Below are 21550 nucleotides of genomic sequence, written 5' to 3'. Positions count from 1 at the left end.
TAGGCAGATGAATGGGAAAATACCAAGTGATCAGTTTTCCACTGATGGGTGTTGCTAACAGCAAAAGAAGTTGATGAAAGTCATTTAGGAATGTTGAGTCTTGTTTATCAGTTATTTAATGTTTTCTTTTGACTCTATATACATTTTAATGAAAAGCTAGTCTTGTATCAATTTTCATATGTAATCCACCTTGTAGTATCAATTGTGACCGTCTTGGCAATGTATACTGTACGACTCTTTTCAAACTTAATTGAATATTTCCCCCACATTTTCACAGTCTGCCTCGTCCAAAGGTCAGATAACTTATAAGGCAAATATGTGACCCTGTCCGTAGCTCCTTTGTTGAACACATGATTTGGCCTGGTTAGTTGCAAGGTAGTCTGTATCTGGGGAATGCGGTGATGACATATAGATAATCAATATACCAGTATGTGTCACCGGTAATTTATATTCCAAATTTCTCAGGTGCATAGTGTAGGGGTCATTTAAAGTCATGAATAAGCAACTCTGTCTCCCGATATAAGAACTCTGTGTGGTTGACCTCATGGGTACTAAATTTGCATGTAGCATTGCTGTGTTTATCAGCACAGTTTAGACAAGCAAGCAGGTCAGTTTTGATATGGTTGTCAAGCATTTCTAATTCAACCATTTGTGAAGAAGTGGTAAAATAATGGTTAAAAACAAACTTGTAATAGGGTAATTTTCAACCAAAATGGTCAAATGCTTGTGTACACATGTGAGAATGTATCTCCAATGTATAGTAAAGGAAGATATATTGATGTTAAGGAATTTTCTAATTATATCTCATCATTATGTGCCAAGGAATACACTCGGAGAATAATTACATGTGATCCAGGTTTGCCAGAGGCTTGGGTCGTGGTCATCTTTTGTGTGTTTTTATCCTTCCCAACTCCCACACCTGTATTAGTTACAGTGTATATTTCATGAGACATTTCTGATTGCAGTGGCAGTCCTCGGTTGCTTTTGTTCCTTTCACTCAGTTTTTGCAAGAGTCAAATTTCTAGTTTTTCCTGCCATTGTGAATTTAGAAAAAAAGCATACAGTTCATTCATTGAAGCTATGTAAATAGTATGCATTGACTCACTCAAGGCTCCCAAGTTTTCATGAAAGCAGATCATTTCATGTGTGATTTGTGATGTCTGAAAATTTGGTTGAAAATTTAACTATCATTGGAGAACAGCAGTAGATACCGGTATATCTGCAGTTTAAGCATGATGGGAAACTGTCCTGAAACTGAAGAAATGTTACATCTCACATTTTAAAGGAGGCATGTCAAAGGTCATGATATCAGCATCATATTGCATATTTTAGAAAATGCTGTGTATTACTTATGGATGACTTGTGTATATTCAAGGTCACAAAATTCCCAATCAAATTTTCCAACCAGAATCATGTGAGCTAGCTTTCTTGACCGGACTTGATGATCTACTTAGCATGTAATCATTATATTCATTGATGTATATTTTTTGCATGAAATCATTTTATTTATTTGTAATGTTTTTTTCCACAGCTAAATGGAACCATATAGAAAATCTGGACGAATTCTTCACTAGGGTGTACCACTATCATCAGAAACATGGATTTTCTTGCATGATGATGGCGGAAATCTTTGAACTTATGTAAGTAATAGATTTTGTGAAAATGTTTATCACACATTACATGTACATGGGTATCATTGAATTCTGTCAAAATTCTAAGTGATAGATATTAAGGCTTTTCATATGTATGAATTATTGTTTTGCTGTTTTAAAGTCTGTATAATTGAAAAGTGAAATTGTCTCCCTCTGTCCAGACATTAACTGAAAAGAATATCCCGCTGGTATGTGACAATAATTTCTTATCAAGGATGTTTCTCCTGAGCTTTCCACTTACTCTGTTCCTATCGGACGATCTACTTGATTTATTAGTCAAACAGGAATATCTGCGTGCCACATTATTTTTTCACACATTTTCCAGAAATTATGTGAGACAAGGACAGATAGCGTAATATTTCTTCGTGTTCTCTGTGTACAAAAATGGTCAATATGTTGATAGATTGATTACTCAACCTGCTTGGGAATAATCAACAGCCATATTCAGTTTTCTGTCACTTGATTATTACGCCATGACAGAAGTTGTCTATTCAGCCCTTATAAAAGACAAAAACATATTTAAAAGAAATATCATCAGGAAACGTGTTTTATGGAATTAAGGAAAACGTCATTTTCATTTATTTTTGAGATGTAATTGCCCATGTGTAGTATAATTATTTTGAATTCATGATTAGATGGAAAATTTAAAACATAATATTATATCTCTTTCCTGTGTAAAGAATTGTATATTGTGATGCATTGATAACAGAATAAATTGTGCTGTGTTTTTCTTGCCTTTAAATTTGCATTAAATTTATAAACAAATGATGACTCATGATTTGAGTATCAGCTTGATACAATCAATGATTAAGAGTTAGTGATCTGTGATTTGATGTGGTCATGTTATTTGCCAAACAGAGAAATCTGGATTGGGGGTGGGGGGGGATGTTAAGCAAGTCAGGTGATAGTCATATGACCTGGCACATCTGCCGCTGTTATGGGATCAGTGTACGGGCATTCCATTTGTTGTGCTGTTAATATTGGGTGCTTAACGTCATGATAATAAGATTGATGAGAGTTTCAACTAGTACCAGTACATGTATGTGAAAATGTATACTGTGTTAGTGGAGAGCCAAAATTATCGAACAATAACAAACTACTTAGCAAATCACATTGCTTGCATGATTGAATAGATCACCGTATGGGGTGCTGTAGCATATTGTCAATTTTTTAGCTGTATATTGAAACTAGAAAGTGAGAAATGACGATAATGGGGCCGGACACCGTGCACTGGAATGTAACAATACTGCCACACATCTGGTTGAAAATTGTGATCACGCCATCATTTACATTACATGTATCTTATTACAGTGAAACAGGCGTTGCCATAATATAGCAAAATAAAATGTGGCTTGAGCAACACTAGAATAATGAAATGAAGACCATGTCATGATTCAACAATATCCCAATAGTAAGGTAGCAAACTAAATGCACTGTCATAAGGGATTATCAGACCCTAAATTCTCCAGGTGCACCATGGATGTCACTGGAAGGTTATTGAAAACTGGTGTTGATAACAGGATAGCTGTTTTTCATTTAACTACTTTCCTACCAAGTGTACAAACAATTGTTGTTCCCTAAGGACGTTAGAGGCTTGTGCTCAGTCAAAGTCAAAGAGATTGCAACTTCTCACCGTTGTAAAACCACAAGTTGCTCAGCATGCTTTCATGAAACTGTCCGATCATAGGGATTTTGTGTCTGAGAAGGTAGACACATTGTATGTTCAAATTACATGAGAAGAAGTCCCTTTTATGAGAAAAACCACAAGCACATGATCCATTTTCTGACTACAGTTAACAAGGTACTTTCTTCTCCATGGTCTCTCTTGCAGTCAGTTTGTATTTGTCGTGCTTTTCTCCACCTTTCTGCTGCAATGTGTGGACTACATGGTGTTGTTTGGTGAGAAGCAAGTCAATACCACTTCACCCACGGGGAAGGTCACGCTAGGTGATGCAATCACTCCGCTGGATCAGTGTGCAAGCAGGTCAGCAAGAAAAAAATAAATTGCTTTTTTGTATGTCACTGTTTTGGATTGCTCAATTACTAACACAACCCAAATGTTGTGGTCAGTTTTTTAGAAGTTACATGTTAAGTGCACTGTGCAGTAGGATGACAATAACGTGTACGTATTGATTTTTTTCTTCACAAACAATCAATGATACATTCAGCATACAGCCCAAATAGCCAAGTACAGTACTCAATGGTTCCAAACTTGTGTTGCATCTTTCCGATTGAGTTGTTGTGATGTTTAAAATTTATCTTTGCAAGCCTGTGTCCCTGCACAAAACGATACCTTTTCTGTGTCTGTCGTAGATGCAGACATCTTGCCAATGCATGGATAAGCATACATCCAGCTTTGTAAGGCCATACAAAAAGTACTAGGGTACACACAGCATACACACAGGTTGTTTTTGACTCAAGTATTGTGTGTATGTTGTAGAGAAATGACAAGAAAGTATAAATTACAGTATATGAACAATGGCAAGTTTTATGCCCCCTGCCACTTGAGAATGAAATGGTTTTATATTTCTGAAGAGTGCAATATCTTGAATATAGGGCATGTTGCAGTTTGAGAATCTTCTGATCATTGGTAACTTTGTTTTTATTGTCTAGTCTTGATCCTGTCATCATCATCTGTTTGTTAATTGCTGGCTTGTTCTGGTTTCTGAGATTCATCAAGGTCATGTACCACTTCTTCCAATTCTGGGAAATCAAATCTTTCTACACCAGCGCACTGAAAATTAGCGCGGTAAGTACAGAGTTTTGATGGTTTATCGTCTTTAGCAAGGGCAATTGCAGATATTTAAGTGTAACTCAGCGAGAAAATAATTCATAATTGTGTTTCAGAATGTGTATTTGGAGCAACATGATATCTGATGAATGTCAAAAATTATTCTTTCAATTTGACATGACAAAGCACAATGAATTTTGTCTGATGTCTGCTCAACAAAATAGCAGAGCAAATATTATTGCATGAATCACCCAATCTCAACTGTGCAAAAACTACAAAAATCTTGACTCTGAAAATACTCAACCATGTTGACGTACTGTAGTTATTGTTATTGTCATGGATACTGTCAGTCATTACTCGCCAACAGAAAGTAGGGACATTAAAGGATACCAGTAGATTGCATACCAGCTTCTGTTGTCTTGAGATTTTTTTATCACCTGTATAAGCAACAAACTCAACAAGATGTCATCTGTTAAAACCAACAGAGTGAGTTACCCAACACCACCTGGCATGAAGTGTTAAAAAAAGTACAACAGGTGCAGAAAGAACAACAGATGTGCATACACAAAGCTGAACTGACTGAGCTAGGTATGTCTTTATATGTGTGTATATGAAATATATTCTGGGAATTTGAGTGAATGTTAAGTTCAGGTACATGTAGTCTTTCTTTGGCGGCATAATACATAGACATGTCGCAGAAGACAGCTTTTTCCTGATACAAAGCTTGTTTCATGTACCATGTTTCACATTTGATTGAGATTGCTTGCGTATTTAAGCAACAAAAGTGGAAATCACATGTAGTCTTTGCAAATGGACAACATTTTATTGAAAATAGCAGTGGCAACGGAATTTGTAAATTCGTAAAATTATAATTTTTAAAAGAGCAGCCACAGGTGTCCTGACTCATACATGTAATTTGGTTTATGCCCGTAACACAAAATTAATTAGCTTTACATTATTATCGCTATCATATTTGTACAACTACAAAAAAGGATGTACTTGTACTGCAGATAAAATAGGTCAATAGAGTGAATGACTGTAAATTAAATTTTGACAATCAAAATACCCTTTGGTATCAATATCCGCTGTTCATGGTTTTGGAAAAAGAGCAAATTTTAAGTAATATTTTTCTGATAACATGTTACTCATCAAAATGCCAATGTACATACCCAAGACTTGTCTTAGTCAACCATATTAATGTGTATCATCCCTCCTTGAGCCCATTATCCGTCCCCCCCTGCTGCTCAATGTATGATTCCAACGCTACCATTGAAAACAATGGCAGTGTACAATGCCTTTTGATGTGTGAGTGAGTTATGCAGACTGAACATTATTTACACGTAATGAATGCAATTATTTCCATTCACAAGATGAGCACATTGCAACTGTTTGACAGCTAGGCTGTGTTTGCATAGTCATGCCGTTTGTTAGGATGTACTCATGAATTATTCCATAGTGTCAGTGAATTACATTCTTTTATAAATGTTGAATTAGTTTGCTAAATTTAATTACCTATAAATTGTACTCTATATTTTCTTTCTCCTTACAAATTCATTATTGCAAGATGAGATCATTGCTACTGGGCAATGGACCTGCTTGAATTTCACTATTACAAATTATGTTTTGTGGCAGAACAACTGAAAATAGGATTCCAAGAAAGCCCCCTTGAATTCCAAAAGTGCACTCCATACATTCAGCTAGCTTATCTTTGCATCTACACCGACACATTCAAAAGATTTAACAGCTGTATGTGTATTGACAATTTTTTGCAAACACCCAGTAATCAACACCAATATCCTTTATTCAGTAGGATGTTTAACAACACTATGGCCTCTTGTCTGAGACAGAGACATAGCATCTGTTCTATTTCATCTGCTTCTAATTCACCTCTAATATATTCCCTTGTATAATATACATGTAAATCTACATATAGATGTCCATTTAAAATAAAATATTCTGTGATACCATATTTACCGGTAGGTCAGAGCCCTTTAACAAAAGTCTGCGACAAACATCTTCCAGAGTAGATGTTGTATTATACTGGGGCCAATGACCTTGATTGTCTCTAAGAAAAGTCTTCCCGAGTTCAAATATCATTGCAACCTCTTCAAACTCTATTCCAGTCAGTGAACTCATCCAGAATGACAGCTGTCAGTGCTGGACTCTAACCATTTCACGCCCATATCTGTATTCAGAGGTCCTACTTCATCACACAAAACAATATGGTTGTCCTGAAATTTTGGTCGTGAAAGAGTTAACTCGCAATAGGATCGAATTCTGAAGTGATATATGTGCCAATTCTCGACCGCGGGTCATCCGGGTACTTGCGGTTTTTTACGTCATTTTTGCGTCACAGCGCCGTGAAGGGGTTGGGATTTTTCAACCACCAAAACAATATTCAAAGTTGCAATATACATAAATGACATAACTTTTAGTTCTGTTATTTTCACACAATTTCTGTATCATTCTCTCTTCTGTATCGTCTGATCTCTCATTCACCTCGCTTGTACACGTTTCACCTACTGACGTCACTCCGCGGTCGAGAATAACATAATTTTTTTTTCTGGCTGCATCTATTATTCTCCTCAGACATTTACCATCGGATATTGAGATTTAAGAATTACATGGTGGCTATGATCAATAAATCATTGATACCGGTGAATATATTCCTGCCTTTCCATGGAGATGTGTAAGTACATGTTATTTTAAAAAATCTTTTATTTTGGGAAATGCGGATAGGATAAGTTTTATAGCAAAAGAGGGAAACTGTACCCACTAATTCAGCAAACGCAGGAATCTGTCAAATAAATTTTGTGTTAAACTTAAAATTAATTTATTTTTCATAAATTAATGAATATCACTATTGTAGTTTTTTCACACTTGTCAGTTTAAAGTGTTATCAGCAACAGTATAGCACATTGGAGTAATGTAATTTACATGTATACCAGCATGTAACATTTCATGTGGTGATATGTTCCCACTGTTCCTACTTAAAGATATGAGTATGTCTTTATCTTAAGCGTCGTTTGTTTTCTGTTTATGTTTATTTCAGGGTATTTCTAACCAATGGTTACAAGTACAACTTGGAAATGATCTTATTCTGTAAGTGTACTTAGAAAAGCTTTTAATTACAAATCAAATAAATTCAGGTTCTAATGCAGTTGAGATCACAGTACTTCTTACCATACAGGGTTGTACTCTATCATTGAAAGATGCAGCAAATACAATGAAGGGATCTCGTAAATGTTGATCAAATTTGTTGACATAATGTTGCATGTTTGATTTGCAGGGGGACCCTGGTCTCCTTTTGAAAATAAATGGCATTTACAAGAGGATTACAAGAAACAAGCGAAAAGGCAAGAACTTGCCAGAAAGTAAGTCAGAATTGATAACAAGAGTTAGATGAATGATAAACATAAAAAAGAGGAAACGACCTTCCAAAATCCTAGCATGGAATACTCTGCTTGCTGTATACATGTACATGTAAGCCATAATACAAAGTGAAAGAGAGATAATGTATTCAGAATGTTATATTTTACATGATCAACTTGCCTACCAATATTTACACCTCAAACAATCTTTCGATAAAATTAATGCCATTTGTTGATGGTTTTTTGTAATATTTCATTACATTTTAGTAAGTACAGTTTGATTGGTTATGCTTTCATACTACAGGTGAAAAGACAAACAGATAAACATGAAAACGTGTAACATACACTTTTGTCTGCTGGTATACCAGGCTGACCTTTGGCACATGTACATACCTGTACATATCAATAAAAAAGGGTGTTACACTCGCCAACCTTAATATTTTGTAAACTAAGTGTACATGTCATGTTTCACACATCAATTACTATGCAGGACAAAGTGATATTAAACTATTTTTTATCATCAATTTTCAGATTATCACGTAGGATACTGTGGATAGGTATCATCAACTTTTTGTTGTGTCCATTCATCCTTCTCTGGCAGATATTTTATTCCTTCTTCAGCTATGCCGATCTCATCAAACGACAGCCCGGTGTTCTAGGCTCACGTAGATGGTATGTTTTGATTTGTGACAATGTGTATAAGGTTTATCTGACTTTCCCCAATCACTCCTCATAAATGTATGCACTCACTTATCCTCTTCAGAACTTATTCACGTCCAGGATACATGCACAAGTGCTTTTATGAAAGAACGGTTCATATTTTAAACCATAATGCTTCACAGTCTGCAGAAAAAGAAGCAACTTGTTTGAAGTTGGAAATGTTGATACACCTTACAATCAGATAGACAATAAATCACTTTTTGATTAATAATCTTGCGCTGGAAATATAAAGTGCAAATGAAAGGTAATTAAGGTAGAATGCGCCTTGAAAGTGAAAGACTTAAACTTTTGCTCAAACTTTCCTCAAGGAATCATTCAACATTCTCTTTCAAAATCAAGAAAGAAAAACGGGGGTCATCAAGCAAATTTTGGAACTAGAGAAACAACTAACCCAAGATTTACCTGCATTTGAAATTTAAAATGGCCGCCATTCCTGTATTAACTCTATAGGAAAAATAATATTTAGGATTCTGGAAAAAGTGAAACGGTGAAAGTTTTTCTTTCTCCAAGAGCTTTAAGATGAGCCTCAACAAGTGATAGATCAGAAAAAATTGTAGAAATTTGAGATTCCGAATATATCTGTCCCCGAGGCACGTTCTACCTTAAATGAATGTGCTACGGTAGAGTAGTAATTAGCCATGCAGAGTGATTTGGAGCAGGCAAGTGGAGGGCATTCAGAACCCCCTACTATGTTTGATGCCATGAATTGATTCATTTCATTTTCAGGTCAAATTATGGCAAATTATACCTGCGACACTTTAATGAACTTGACCATGAATTCCAAGCAAGGTAAGTGAAAGCAATATGGCATATTTGTAGGACTTGATAGTTCAACAGTAAGTGACTTTTGTGTTTTTACGCTTATTAATTTTGCCCATTTATTCTTCATATTAATTATAACTTCATTGGGTTGCTGTGAATTTTTTCGTGCATCATATATTATAGATAGTCCAGGTATTGTCAAACTTTCAGACTTTGATTTAGAAGGAATGCAGTTTATTTCCACCAAAGGAGTCAGTGTGATATTTAAAGTTATCATCACCGACATTTGTACAGTCAGTATTTATTTATATATTTATGCATTATGTTGTCAGCCAAGTAAAAAATCTACTTCAAAACTGAGATTGAGGAAATCAAGCAAACAGTTTACTCATGCCAAAGGAAATCAAGATAAATGTGTCGTACACAATTACAGGTCAAGGGTCAAATGTTGAAGGTTAAATACCTAAGCAGTTTTTCTTCTGTATCGACAGGCTTGCAAGAGGGTACAAACCAGCCAGTAAATACATGAATGTATTCATCTCAGAAATGCTTGCAGTCGTTGCACAGTAAGTTCCTTTACCCATGTCCAGTAATTTCATTCTACATGTAAATTTAGATGATAGTATGGGATGATAGGTATCGTTTTATGTTTGTGACAATACCCCTAGAAACACATTAACCAACACAGTAACATCAGTTTTTCATGGCTTGATAGAACATATTTATATTTTGAATAGGAAAAATATGGAGCTCTTTTTAATAACAGGCCTCAAAATGATTGAACACAAGCAGTAGACAGAGAAGTATTCTACAACCTGTAATGTCTGAAAAACTGTCTCTGAAGTGCATTTTGCACATTCTGTGTGACTTTCGTATCTTGTCTTGCAATTAATGTAGACTGTATTCTTCATTCAGACTGAATTCCCCTGAAATACAGTCTTAAGGTGCATATTGACAGTGTTTCTGATTTTAGAATAAGTGCCCACGAAAAAAGTAAACAAAATTCATGACAAGGCTAAAAGCAGTTTTTATTTCCCTGCAGGAACATTGCCTTCTTTGCTGCTTCCATCCTGGCAGTGTTGTTAGTACTTACTGTGTATGATGAAGACGTACTCACCGTGGAACATGTACTCACTCTAATGACACTGCTAGGTTAGTCATTCTGCTTTACCAACAAAATGAAAGTGAAAGTGAAACTAGTTAAAGATGATAAAAACTAATCAGAAGTGAACAATGCTATTTAGTGTTCATGACAATTATTTAAAAACAATGCTGTTAAACCACATGTAGATTTTGTATGAATAAATGTATTACCAAACAGCCTCATTGTAGTTTGCAGAGAACAGCGCTCAGTGTATTGGCAAAATGGCATATTGTGTTGAAATTTGAAATGTAAAACATTTTCTGGTTTGCAAATCTTTATGAGCCTTTTTTTGTATTTTCCACTCTGCCAACAATATTTTTCCCAGGAAGAACATGACACTCTGTTAGTGATTGTTTGTTGATCTGCACATAAGAACAGAGGAATAACCAGTACAGTATGAGATATCATATAATAGCTTTGACAATATGAGTGAATTTTGTGACGTTATTTCAACTGCATTGTGTATAATGCGTATTCAACAGTTTAGAAACTACATACAGAGCTCTAGACAAATCCTGGCAATCGTCCAATGGATCTGTCAAAACTGTCTAAATGAGTGGACAGAGGTACCTACAAAAGACACTTTGCTTTGGGCACCTTGAAACAGTCGAGGTTACGGATCAGGCATTCCATTGTTTGTATAAGCTCAAGCAAAATTTTACTGTTCTGGATGGTACACATGAATGTGTAATAATAATTTTTATGACATTTGTACTGACAGGTCTAGTTGTAACTTGCTGCAGAATGTTCATACCTGATGAGGTGAGTAAAATGCAATCACTTCTACCTCTCCTTGTTACAGAATATTGAAAGTTCAAATTTCCTCAAATTACATAACTATGTCTAGTTTCTTTAAAGTGAATACTATCAAAGCATTTAGTCACGATGCTGGTTCCTTGTTTTTGTCTGCTTGGCTTAGTCTTCAGGTTGACAACAAAATCTACAGATGCATTCACAGTGTCTTTACATTTCAATCATGCGTGTACAGTAGTTTCAAACCTGTTGTAGAACATTCCTGTACACACGCTGTAAGATCTAACAAGAGAGAAAAAGGTGAAAAAAGTACACTATATGAACTCTGCAATAATTCCTAGAACAGGGCACATGATATCACTTTGCTGGCTGTCTGGCACATGAGATAAAGTAAATATTTGGTAAATGTTAGCAGATCTTCAATTCAGTGTAATACTATCCTGTGTAACCATCCATTCGACAAAGGTGATAGGCTCTCTGTTATAGATCTTCCATACTGTTGCATTGACACATTTTATTCCAATGGTTTAATACAGTATTTGGTGTGGTGCCCTGAGAAGTTGATGCAGACCGTACTTGCTCAGATTCACTACATTCCAGACAGCTGGAAAGGTACGGCTCACAAATGGAAGACAAGAGATGAGTTCTCAAGACTGTTCCAGTACAAAGCTGTAAGTCACTTCCATGCCTTCAATTCTATCACAACCCTCATTCACCCCATTCTGATTGTGTTCAGGTCTACAGCCAATCTTACGTACATGCACATATTCATAAATACTTGCGTAAAACTTGCTGTACAAGTATTTTTAATATCTGGAAGTTGTTTGAATGTGTACAGTCTCTTGCGTATGCTACTACAGTCAGTGCAACTGCATCTCTGTAGATGTATTCGTGCATCTTGCTCACTGAACAAAGACTTCTACAATGATATTTATGCATATGCTATAAACTATTGATAAGATTTGGTCTGTTCTTTGCACCATTTCAAGTCTTCACTTCATTTGCTTTGTCTCCAAGGATTAGAAAATGTCAACAGTAACTCTATTATTCGTATTGTACACTGTACAGGTGCATTATTTGGAAGAACTTGTGAGCCCTCTAGTGACACCGTACATGCTGTGTTTTAAGCTAAGACACAAGGCATTGGACATTGTTGATTTTTATCATAACTTCACTGTGGATGTTGTTGGCGTTGGTGATGTCTGCTCATTTGCTCAGATGAATGTCAAGAAACACGGACACCCACAGGTGGGGCATTTATCAAAAAAATTTCAAATAGTCCCAGTTATTTGGGACAAACCCATGACAGTGTCCACTAGTGTCAGTGTCTGAATCATTTTGAAGCTGTCCTAAAAATGTAAGACAAATATCATTAGGAAACTAAGCAATTCTCTTGGGACAGTTTCCCCTCATGCTTTTGCCAAGGTATGTGTGCCAACACATTGCATAGGTTGTATACATCTGATATCACTGTCACCTTGTGAGGGCGCTGTGCTGCAAGAAAAGAAGTCCGTGCCTTTAATTTGTGAATATCATTCAATATTTTGCTATCCATCGGGCAAGTTCAACTCTACACTTTACTATGGATACAAGAAAGATAAAAAAAATTGAGTGTTTTGTCTCAATTTTTATCTCATTTTTTTACAGTGGATGACAGACGGTACAACTGAAGCCACTCAGTACCAGCAAGCAGAAGATGGCAAATGCGAGCTTTCACTGATGCATTTTACGGTAAATGCTCCCTCCAACACATCCATCACAGCACCTATGTACACCAGTTGGTACAAAGTCATAAACTAGTCATGGTTTATCTATTTTATGTTTATCACTCAATGATGTAGGAATAACAGATAGATGATTGGAGAACATTTCTGCTTTTTTCTTTTACAGTAGCTTTATGCTTCAGAGGAAACCATAGCAACATAAAGCAGCTGAATACTCTGAAGGGATCAGTAATTCTTTTGTGACAGACAAAATTTCGTGAGATTTAACTGATGTTGCAACAGAAAATGTAGATGTACTTTCATTTTCCTCCTGTAGCTATGCTCTGAATTTGCTGTGATCAACTCTGAAAGAAACCAGTGATGGTGATGCGATGCTTGATTTTCTTGCTTTACTGCTTCATGTTTTCCAGATGACCAATCCAAAATGGAAGCCTCCAAATGAAAGTAACATGTATATTAGTGCTCTGAAAACTCAAGGTAAACAATGCAATAATGAAGCTTACCTTCATCTGTAATCTTTTAGCTGTTAAAATACAGGGCCTTTCATGAACTTTTATGTCTGGAGGACGCATGGATTGTGAATTACACCTTCCGTGTATAAGTCCTCACATAAATTTGGATATCAAGATATTGTTACCACTCGTCTGTTTAGTACTGATTTGGTTTTATGTAGTGAAATGCTGCCACCCACTGACCACCAAGTGTCCCACATCCAAAACACAATTGCAAATATGAAACCATGAACACATATTAGGTATGCAAACACAATAAAGCTAATAGTTAGTCTTCCAGTAAATTTTGAGAATCTCTGAAGTTGACATTGCTCATCAGAAAAATGCACCAGACCGCAGTGTTCAGACTGTAGATCAATAAATGGCTCATCTGATCATACAGATGCACAGGCACAATGTTTTAAAGCTGCAAGTATTGTATGCAAGTGTAGTAAAAGTGGCAAATACACTGGATGTCTTGCCTTACAAGAACTACAGTATGTGATATTTTCTTTCTCTTTGATATGATAGCCCAGAGAGATGTTGCGTTGCTTGGGAGAGTTGAAGCTGAAAACAATGCCTTGACAACTTCATTGTATTCTATCCAATCAGTGGAAGGAGGGGTGAGTGTTATCACTTCATCAGTTGACCTTTGACATATGCTTTCCAGACCTCACACAGCCCAGTACAGTGAAGTATTCATTACTTTGATTGGATTTTTATTAGATGTATGCAAGCATGGATGTATGTATGTGTGTGTGCTTCAGTGACTTGTACAGCTGTGTCAAGGGGTCAAGTTTAAAAATTGCAGGAACTTATCCCAGCTATAGCCATCCATTTTAGAGGTGGGGATTTAGCTGAGGAGTTTTGATTGCTGATTTCTCCTTACTAGGTGAGTAGGTACCTTAGGCCGTTGAATGCAAATAGAATTTGCACAATCTGCATGCATCAATTAAAAAATCAATCTAGGTACCATAGGTTGTGAGTTCGAATCTGATCAGGAAATTACTGAATCTCAGTTACAGCCAACAGGGTATTAATTATCATGGAGGGAGGGGGTGAGTGAGGGAGTGGGAGGTGCGCTGTGTCATTGAACCAACTTTAACGTGCATACTGATATGAAAATATCTGTACAACTTTTTTGTGTAATGAGAGATACTAGATTTTTAGACACCATACAGGAAGTGGCTTTAATCCAAGGGTTTGTAAATATCTGCCCCTAAAATCACCTGCTTGTCCATTTTGAGTGTTCGTTTGTTTGTTTATTTACTCCACAGCTGAGTAGTCTACTAGGAAGCATAGCCTTACAGCATAAATTAGGAACACCCATCTCAGTACCAGGGTCTGGTCCTACCTCCATGGGTACAATGACTCCCAACTTGCCCACAGGAAACCTAGGGGCTGTACCATCCACAGGAACAGTAAGGGGTGGTGTGTCTAGAACTGAGGGGCCTTTCAAAGCCAGTGGAAATGGATTGTTGGGAAGGTAAGGCCACAAACAGAGTACACCGAGGCCAGTGTGATACGAGGCGCTTGTCGGAAACAAAACTGTTTTAAGGGAATGCTTCTGTTTGGATCATGACATAATCGTCATAAAAGGATGCCAATATATTTGTCTAGAATTACAATGTACTAAATGTTTCAAGGAAGTACCAGCCACCGGTCATTCATGATGTTTTTCCAGTATTTTTTAATGTTTTATAAATGGTCTTTCCATCTGAAATAGACTTTGTTAAAAGAACTGAACATGACTGCTGTATATCATGATTTTAGCTTTTCTTGATAAGAATATTAATATACATCATCAGCAAAACATAGCAATTGCTGTGATCAATGGATACCATGAGAAATAAATAGCAAGTAACTTTGACAATCTTTTATTTGTCATAATTATCAGATAACCCCTGCTCTATTTCACATTTTGATTATCATCGGCAAATTTGTCATCAACATCATCACCATCATCACTTTTATCTCTGAAATACACACTTTTGCAATCATATTGTTGAAGCAAGTTTCAACTTCTTATCGTTGCAGCATTCACACTTCAAGCTTAGCAATGAGTATACAGGGTTCAGGGTCATTAAACCAAAGCATAGTAGATCCCACCGCCACCAATCCAGAGTTTGCTACAGCAGATATGAACTTCAGCGCTGTCTACATGCATCAGGTGAGGATCTGTTTATTGGATTCTGCCCACCGTCATCTTCAAAGTGATGTCACACTTCAGTGCCCTCTGACAACTTTTGTTTCCTTTCTGCATAAGTGTCCTTGACTTTGTATCCAGTAGAAGATATGTTTATTGCCTAGATACAGACCAGCCTGCCTCTAAATATGTCATATGTAATATATACAGATTGGCACACTTATCAGTGTCGTATAATTATTAAACTGAAATTGCTACTTAAAGGTATACTGTCACCTGTTCCAATTTTGCCACAGTTACCATGGAAAGAGAAAATCTAACCAATCACAGATTTTAAGGGGATGGCCACTCTTTTAAAACAGCGCCCTCACATGGGAATTTTAAATACCAAGGAATGCCCCTTTAACCATATATAGGCATATTGGATTACAGGTGACTGTATACCTTTAAATAAGAAATCTGTTATTTATTGATATCTCTATGTCAGTAAAAGCATAGACAACAGAGGGGCTTCCCACCTCTACTGCCTATGGTAAAAGTGGTTTTAGTTTTAGCTTGTATGCCCACCTACTAAGTCTACTTCTTCAGAAGTTTACCTCTTGACATCTAATCCGGGGATTATGTGAAGCTTCATTAATATTCAGTGTGGAACTCACTGTCTCTTACACTTTCTTCCAAACACAGTTGCACGATCAAAGAGCAAACATCACCAAACAGCCACCTGTACACACCGAATGGCAGAGGCAAGATGAGGAAGCCAGGAGACTGTGGAATAGCGGTGACCAAGATAGTCCGGAAAGAACACAGCAGAATTTGCCCCTGTCTGGAATGATGCCACCCTCCAGGAGGATATCAACTGATGTAGTGGATGAGGAGGAGGAGGAAGAGGAAGAGGTGAATGATGATGACAGGCCGCCTACTGAACACGTTCTAGTAGATGTTGGCACTCAAAGGTACGACATCTAATACTATTCTATCTTGATTATCTTGGCACGTATAAACTTGCAGAGTGTTCTCCCTGTTAATTTCCAATATCCTAATGGCTAATTTTGCAAATCAGTATAATTAATTGTCATGTAATTTTCAGGCCGTGATCCCACAACTGCCCTGGCGAGGCTGTTGCATCTTGTATGATTTAAACATGAAAGCTGCATTAGCTGTTACTTTATGGGTATTTGTGATCTGGTTGTCAAATACACTTTCTTGTTCAACTGCCTGGATCATGTTGAAATGCTCATTGCTTTACTTAGCAACACAGCCCATATATGTGTATGACATCCATCGTAATTGTGGACAACTGAATGTCCTATCAAACTAGAAAGTTCATTTGTCAATAATAACATCACTTAATGTAGTATCCACCTCGAAAGTGAAAGACTTAAACTTTTGCTCTAACTTTCCTCAAGGGATCTTTCCATCATTCTCCTTCAAAATCAAGAATAAAAATAGGGGGTCACCGTGCAAAATTTGGTACCAGAGAAACAAATAACACAAGATTTACCGATATTAGAAATTCAAAATGGCCGCCATGCCTGTGTTAACTTTATGGAGAAAAATAAAAATTTTCTAATTTCGAAAAACTAAGCCAGTGAAAAGTTTTCTTTCATCAAGAGCTTTAAAATGAACCCCCACATGTGGTATATCAGAAGGGAATTGTAAAAGTTTGAGAGTCCGAATGTCTGTCCCCGAGGTGCGTTCTACCTGAATGTACACCATGTGTTTTGTTTGTAAGGCTAATGCTTTGTATTTTGACATACTTACAGGGGAAGAGGAAAAAAATTCTTGTTCCTAAAACAAAAATATCAAAAACATCATCAAAATTCAAAACTACTGACCCTTTAAAAGTGGAGATCATTGTGATTGTAATAAGTGATAAATTGAATCCCTTGTGAAAGTAAACTCTGCAGTCTCAATTTTTGTTTAATTCAGTTTAGTAAAGCATTAGCTTTGAAAATCCCTGTTCTGGCAATTCAGTTGTTACAACTCACAGGGGTAGCTTCCTATCCCTGGGGTACAACCTGACGGTATTTGTTATTAGTTGATTCTGTATAGATCTGGTGGAATACTAGCCTAGTTAAAAGCTGATCCGCAATCACACCAAAACGTGCACACTTTACTGGTATAAGTCAAGAGGTCATTCTCTGTCGATGATGTCAAATGATTTAAACAGTCATGTATATGTTAGATTACTTGCTGATAGCTGCCTGACAATGTATTTTTCTCACAAATAATGAATGTTATCTGTACACGTTCATGCAAGAGTAATCATGGGCTAAGGAAATTAATGTATCTTCAATTTCTTTTGTCTCTTTCACAGACCTCATTCGTCAGTGTGATGATGATTGCCGCTCAGACCACCCATGCCCGGACTCATTCTGGGAAGAGAAAAATAACCCATTATCAGTGTGTATTTCAATGTCGTTACGACAAGGTTCATTCATGGTAACCTGTTCATCTTACGTTATTACCAGTCCTCAAGATACTCTTCATAAGAACTGCTTGCTTGTTCAATCAAATGCTGCATTCCCTATTAGTGTGTGTGTGTTGTCTCAAATGGGTGTCCTGATATTAAAAAAGATACTGAACCTTCGACATTGAGTGTATTAAATAGTGATAGAGTCGTTTATTGTGATATTTATTGTTAATATATGAATTTCATACAGTCATACTTCTTATGTAGAGACTCAAATAACATTTCTATTTCTAATGTCCAGTACCTTGTTTCGTACTCATGATAACTACAACAATGATATATGTTGGAATAGCTTTAATATTCTGTAAAATAATTGCAAAGTGCATGTTATGCTCTCAGAGTCACCCCTGCCAAGGCCAAAGAAGAAAACGTCTTGTTTCTCATCCTTGCACATGTCAATCTAGACTTGCCACATTGGCCCCTTTCGTTTTTCTTTCCTTGTGTTCACTTGAAAAACAGATCTATAAAAAATGGCAGAGTGTTTTGCAAGTCAGAAAAATGTAACGATTATTATCTGTAGGATCACATGCACAAAATATAGGGTTCTGAACAGTTATGTTATCACCGTCATCATATTGTACATCAGAATTACTATTGCATGTATACATTCCTGATTTGGTTTATTCATGTCAGGAGTTGGAACTTATGAGCTAAAAAATCCTGAATATAAAATGAAAACCACATCACCACATCATTTTTGTGAGAGACCTAGGATGAGAAACAAACAGTATCATTTTTGCCTCACCAAGTAAAGAGATCCTGCCCAGCCACTGGGAAAGAGGTCAAAGCAAAATACACTGCACGAAGGGCTACAAGCCACACTATCAGCTGAAATTTCACAGTGCATAAACAACGTTGAATCTGAAATACCACATGATGTTTCTTTATTTTTTGCAAAAAAGTGACACTTTAAAAACAAGCACAGCTAATAGAAATAGCTAAGCCAATTGGATATGTTGATGATGTTGATCGTAACGAATGCTGAAATCAGCCATCATGGAATTGGCGTAGCTGCAGAAATCTTTAAAAGTGTTCTTCTTTCTGTGTGTTTCTTGAAGCAAAAATTTCTTCAAAAAAATAGCAACATAGTAAGTCATTTTCCAGCTAAAGGGTGTTGTGGCCGCACTATAATACAAATGAACCAACATCTGTTGGTGTAAGGATTATTTACACGGATAATACTTATCTACATACTGTTAGCACTGCCTAGGGATAGAAACTACAGTAGTCAGTGAACTTTCGTTTGTCGCTGTCTGCAAGCGATTCTGAAGCATAGCATGCAGATTCATAGCAGCAAGCTCACTTACTTTTGACCAACACAGTGTAGTTGTAAAAACAGCACAATCTGCTGACCAAGAAAGACCAACGGCTTTCCCCTTCACTGCATGAAGAAAAAAACTTGGTTTGTGTTACCGAGAAATTCAAATTTTAGTGTCAACTTCATTTAAAACCGTTGCCTTGGAAACCTGAAACTGACCAATCAGTGTCAGCATGTAGTTCATGAAGTAAATTAACTATTTTATTGGTGTAAATATTAATTATTGATTTTTATATACAACAAGATATGGTCCAATAATTCCTTATGTGTAAAGTGTTGTGTATGGTTTGAACTTTAACCTTATTTAGCTTGCACAGTCCTATTGTCAGATTTTGAAATTATATCTTTATATTTATTTACAGCCAAGAAAGTGGTTGGTGCATTGCAAAGTTTAATTTTCTCAGGTTCAAATGATGTATTGTTAGTTGCGTACACACACAAAATATCAAAGAGGTTTTTTTGTCATTGCGTTTTCCTGTCAAAAGAGAGTTTCAATGAGTTGACTAAAATTTTCAGGTAGGATGTATTGTTGTATTGACCGTATAAACTTTTTAATCGATTTCAATTCATTGCATGAAAATTTCTCTTCATCGGAGAAAAGAACGAACCACCTTAGCAAACACACAGTTGACATAGTCTGTGAATGATAGGGAGATTTTTACGCTTTCATTTTTAGGAACAAGTCCAATAAAAAGTTGCCTTTTTTCTCTGTATGGGATTTTTTCCAATTTATTATTGTTTCATGGAAATCGGTAACTTTGTGTTCATGAGTCGGCAAGTTTTCCTTGGGCAACAGATGATCACTTTGTGTCAAGGAGATGAGTTATTTTCCACTTTTCAGAAATAATGATTTCATAATTCATGATTTGGTTTGCAAAGTGATAGAAAATTCCATAGTGAAATTTGGAGAACGAATTTTTTTTTCAAAGGACCTAACAAATCAAACACAAAAAACAAGGGTACTGATTGTTTCCTGTAAACTTGAAACCTGAAGTTTTTGTGCTGTTGTATTATTTACTCCCAGTAACATCCAGTAACATTAATTTTCGCCAGGAAAAAATGGGAATGTGTATTTATTTGGTTGGCATTCATCCTTCAAACTCAGACCGACATAGGTGTGATTTGTTTGTATTTTCAGTGATCCAAGTTGTACAGTGTTTATCAACTTCACACAAGACACTGTACTTAGATAATATGAAGTTACCCATCTCTCAGTGAGTAATACAATGTGACGTGACCACAGTTTAAAAGCTATTTGATGAAAACACAACAAAAAGTGTTATAACTGTCACATTTGTTAGCCATGATTTCAGGATGATTTCAGATTTCACAGATACTTTCAGAATTGATATGAACACACTGCATAATGCAGATGAGCTAGTAGTACTTGTCACCATCTGCAGCAATTGTTTTTGTTTGTTTATAATAATTTTGTTTGATTGTCCCTTGGCAGTCCATATTGATTGTGTGAATCAAAAGAGTGAAATTACGTTACATAGTTGGTGACAGATAACAAAAGAAAAAGCCAACTGTGAACACAAAATTTACCAGTTTACCAAGGGGATGACAGCATGTACAAAATGTAAGTTTAAGTTGAGTAAATATATTTCTAAGTCCAAAACAGCCCTGCATGGCCTGCAGAAATTAGTGTAAATACATGTGATATGCATTGTGTAATTAAATTTTGTGGTGTTGAACTTTTTTCAACATCAAGTTGTACCTTTTAGGCCAGCAAATTTCAACATTTGTGTATATTTAACCAGGCTGGTTTACAAACACGTGCTATCGTGCACAGACACTATAAAAATCAGCTTTTTACATGTGCATATGTAAGATCTTACTCATAAACTCACAAAGCTACAAAGATCCGTACAAAGATACTGCTCTAACTTAGTGATCACCACATTGTGAGAGAAAACTTCCATCCAGTTATAATCAAGGTGTCGTTCGGACCTTCACGATATAAAAACAATTCTGCACTGACAGGCTGAAAGAACATTGTAGACTTCATAAATTATTTATGATACTTATAACTGCCACCATATAAAGTGAAATATGTATAAGGTGCAATGCCAGATTTGATCAGATTCCTTCTGTAATACATCATGGTTCAGTGTATGTACGAGGTGATTTTTATTTTCATCTAAATAAATTATTACAGTGCCCAAGTAATATTTATTGACTCTGTATTGCTTGTATGCTCAATTATGTTAATCATACAAAATATACATGAATAAAAATTTCTTATTATACATGGTGCAAGTA

The 21550-nt window shown here is 36.2% G+C and overlaps 1 protein-coding gene across 3 annotated transcripts in view; it reads left to right on the top strand.

Annotated features, from left to right (window-relative positions):
• The window catches only part of LOC139140912 (autophagy-related protein 9A-like), a 24262-nt gene extending 2712 nt beyond the window's left edge, over positions 1-21550 (top strand). For all 3 annotated transcript variants that reach the window (XM_070710390.1, XM_070710391.1, XM_070710392.1), the window contains exons 3-23: positions 1532-1640; positions 3484-3636; positions 4266-4401; positions 4869-4971; positions 6973-7072; positions 7436-7485; positions 7673-7757; positions 8286-8426; positions 9201-9263; positions 9728-9802; positions 10279-10388; positions 11102-11142; positions 11670-11804; positions 12202-12381; positions 12781-12864; positions 13268-13334; positions 13880-13971; positions 14626-14834; positions 15386-15518; positions 16179-16447; positions 17812-21550. In XM_070710390.1, coding sequence (XP_070566491.1) covers positions 1532-1640; positions 3484-3636; positions 4266-4401; positions 4869-4971; positions 6973-7072; positions 7436-7485; positions 7673-7757; positions 8286-8426; positions 9201-9263; positions 9728-9802; positions 10279-10388; positions 11102-11142; positions 11670-11804; positions 12202-12381; positions 12781-12864; positions 13268-13334; positions 13880-13971; positions 14626-14834; positions 15386-15518; positions 16179-16447; positions 17812-17830 — 2354 coding nt within the window. In that variant the 3' untranslated portion in view covers positions 17831-21550. The remainder of the gene's footprint in view (positions 1-1531; positions 1641-3483; positions 3637-4265; positions 4402-4868; positions 4972-6972; positions 7073-7435; positions 7486-7672; positions 7758-8285; positions 8427-9200; positions 9264-9727; positions 9803-10278; positions 10389-11101; positions 11143-11669; positions 11805-12201; positions 12382-12780; positions 12865-13267; positions 13335-13879; positions 13972-14625; positions 14835-15385; positions 15519-16178; positions 16448-17811) is intronic.

This window comes from Ptychodera flava, chromosome 9, assembly GCF_041260155.1.
Source record: "Ptychodera flava strain L36383 chromosome 9, AS_Pfla_20210202, whole genome shotgun sequence".
In the NCBI taxonomy this organism is placed as follows: Eukaryota; Metazoa; Hemichordata; class Enteropneusta; family Ptychoderidae; genus Ptychodera; species Ptychodera flava.
This window is presented reverse-complemented; position numbering and strand designations above follow the sequence as displayed.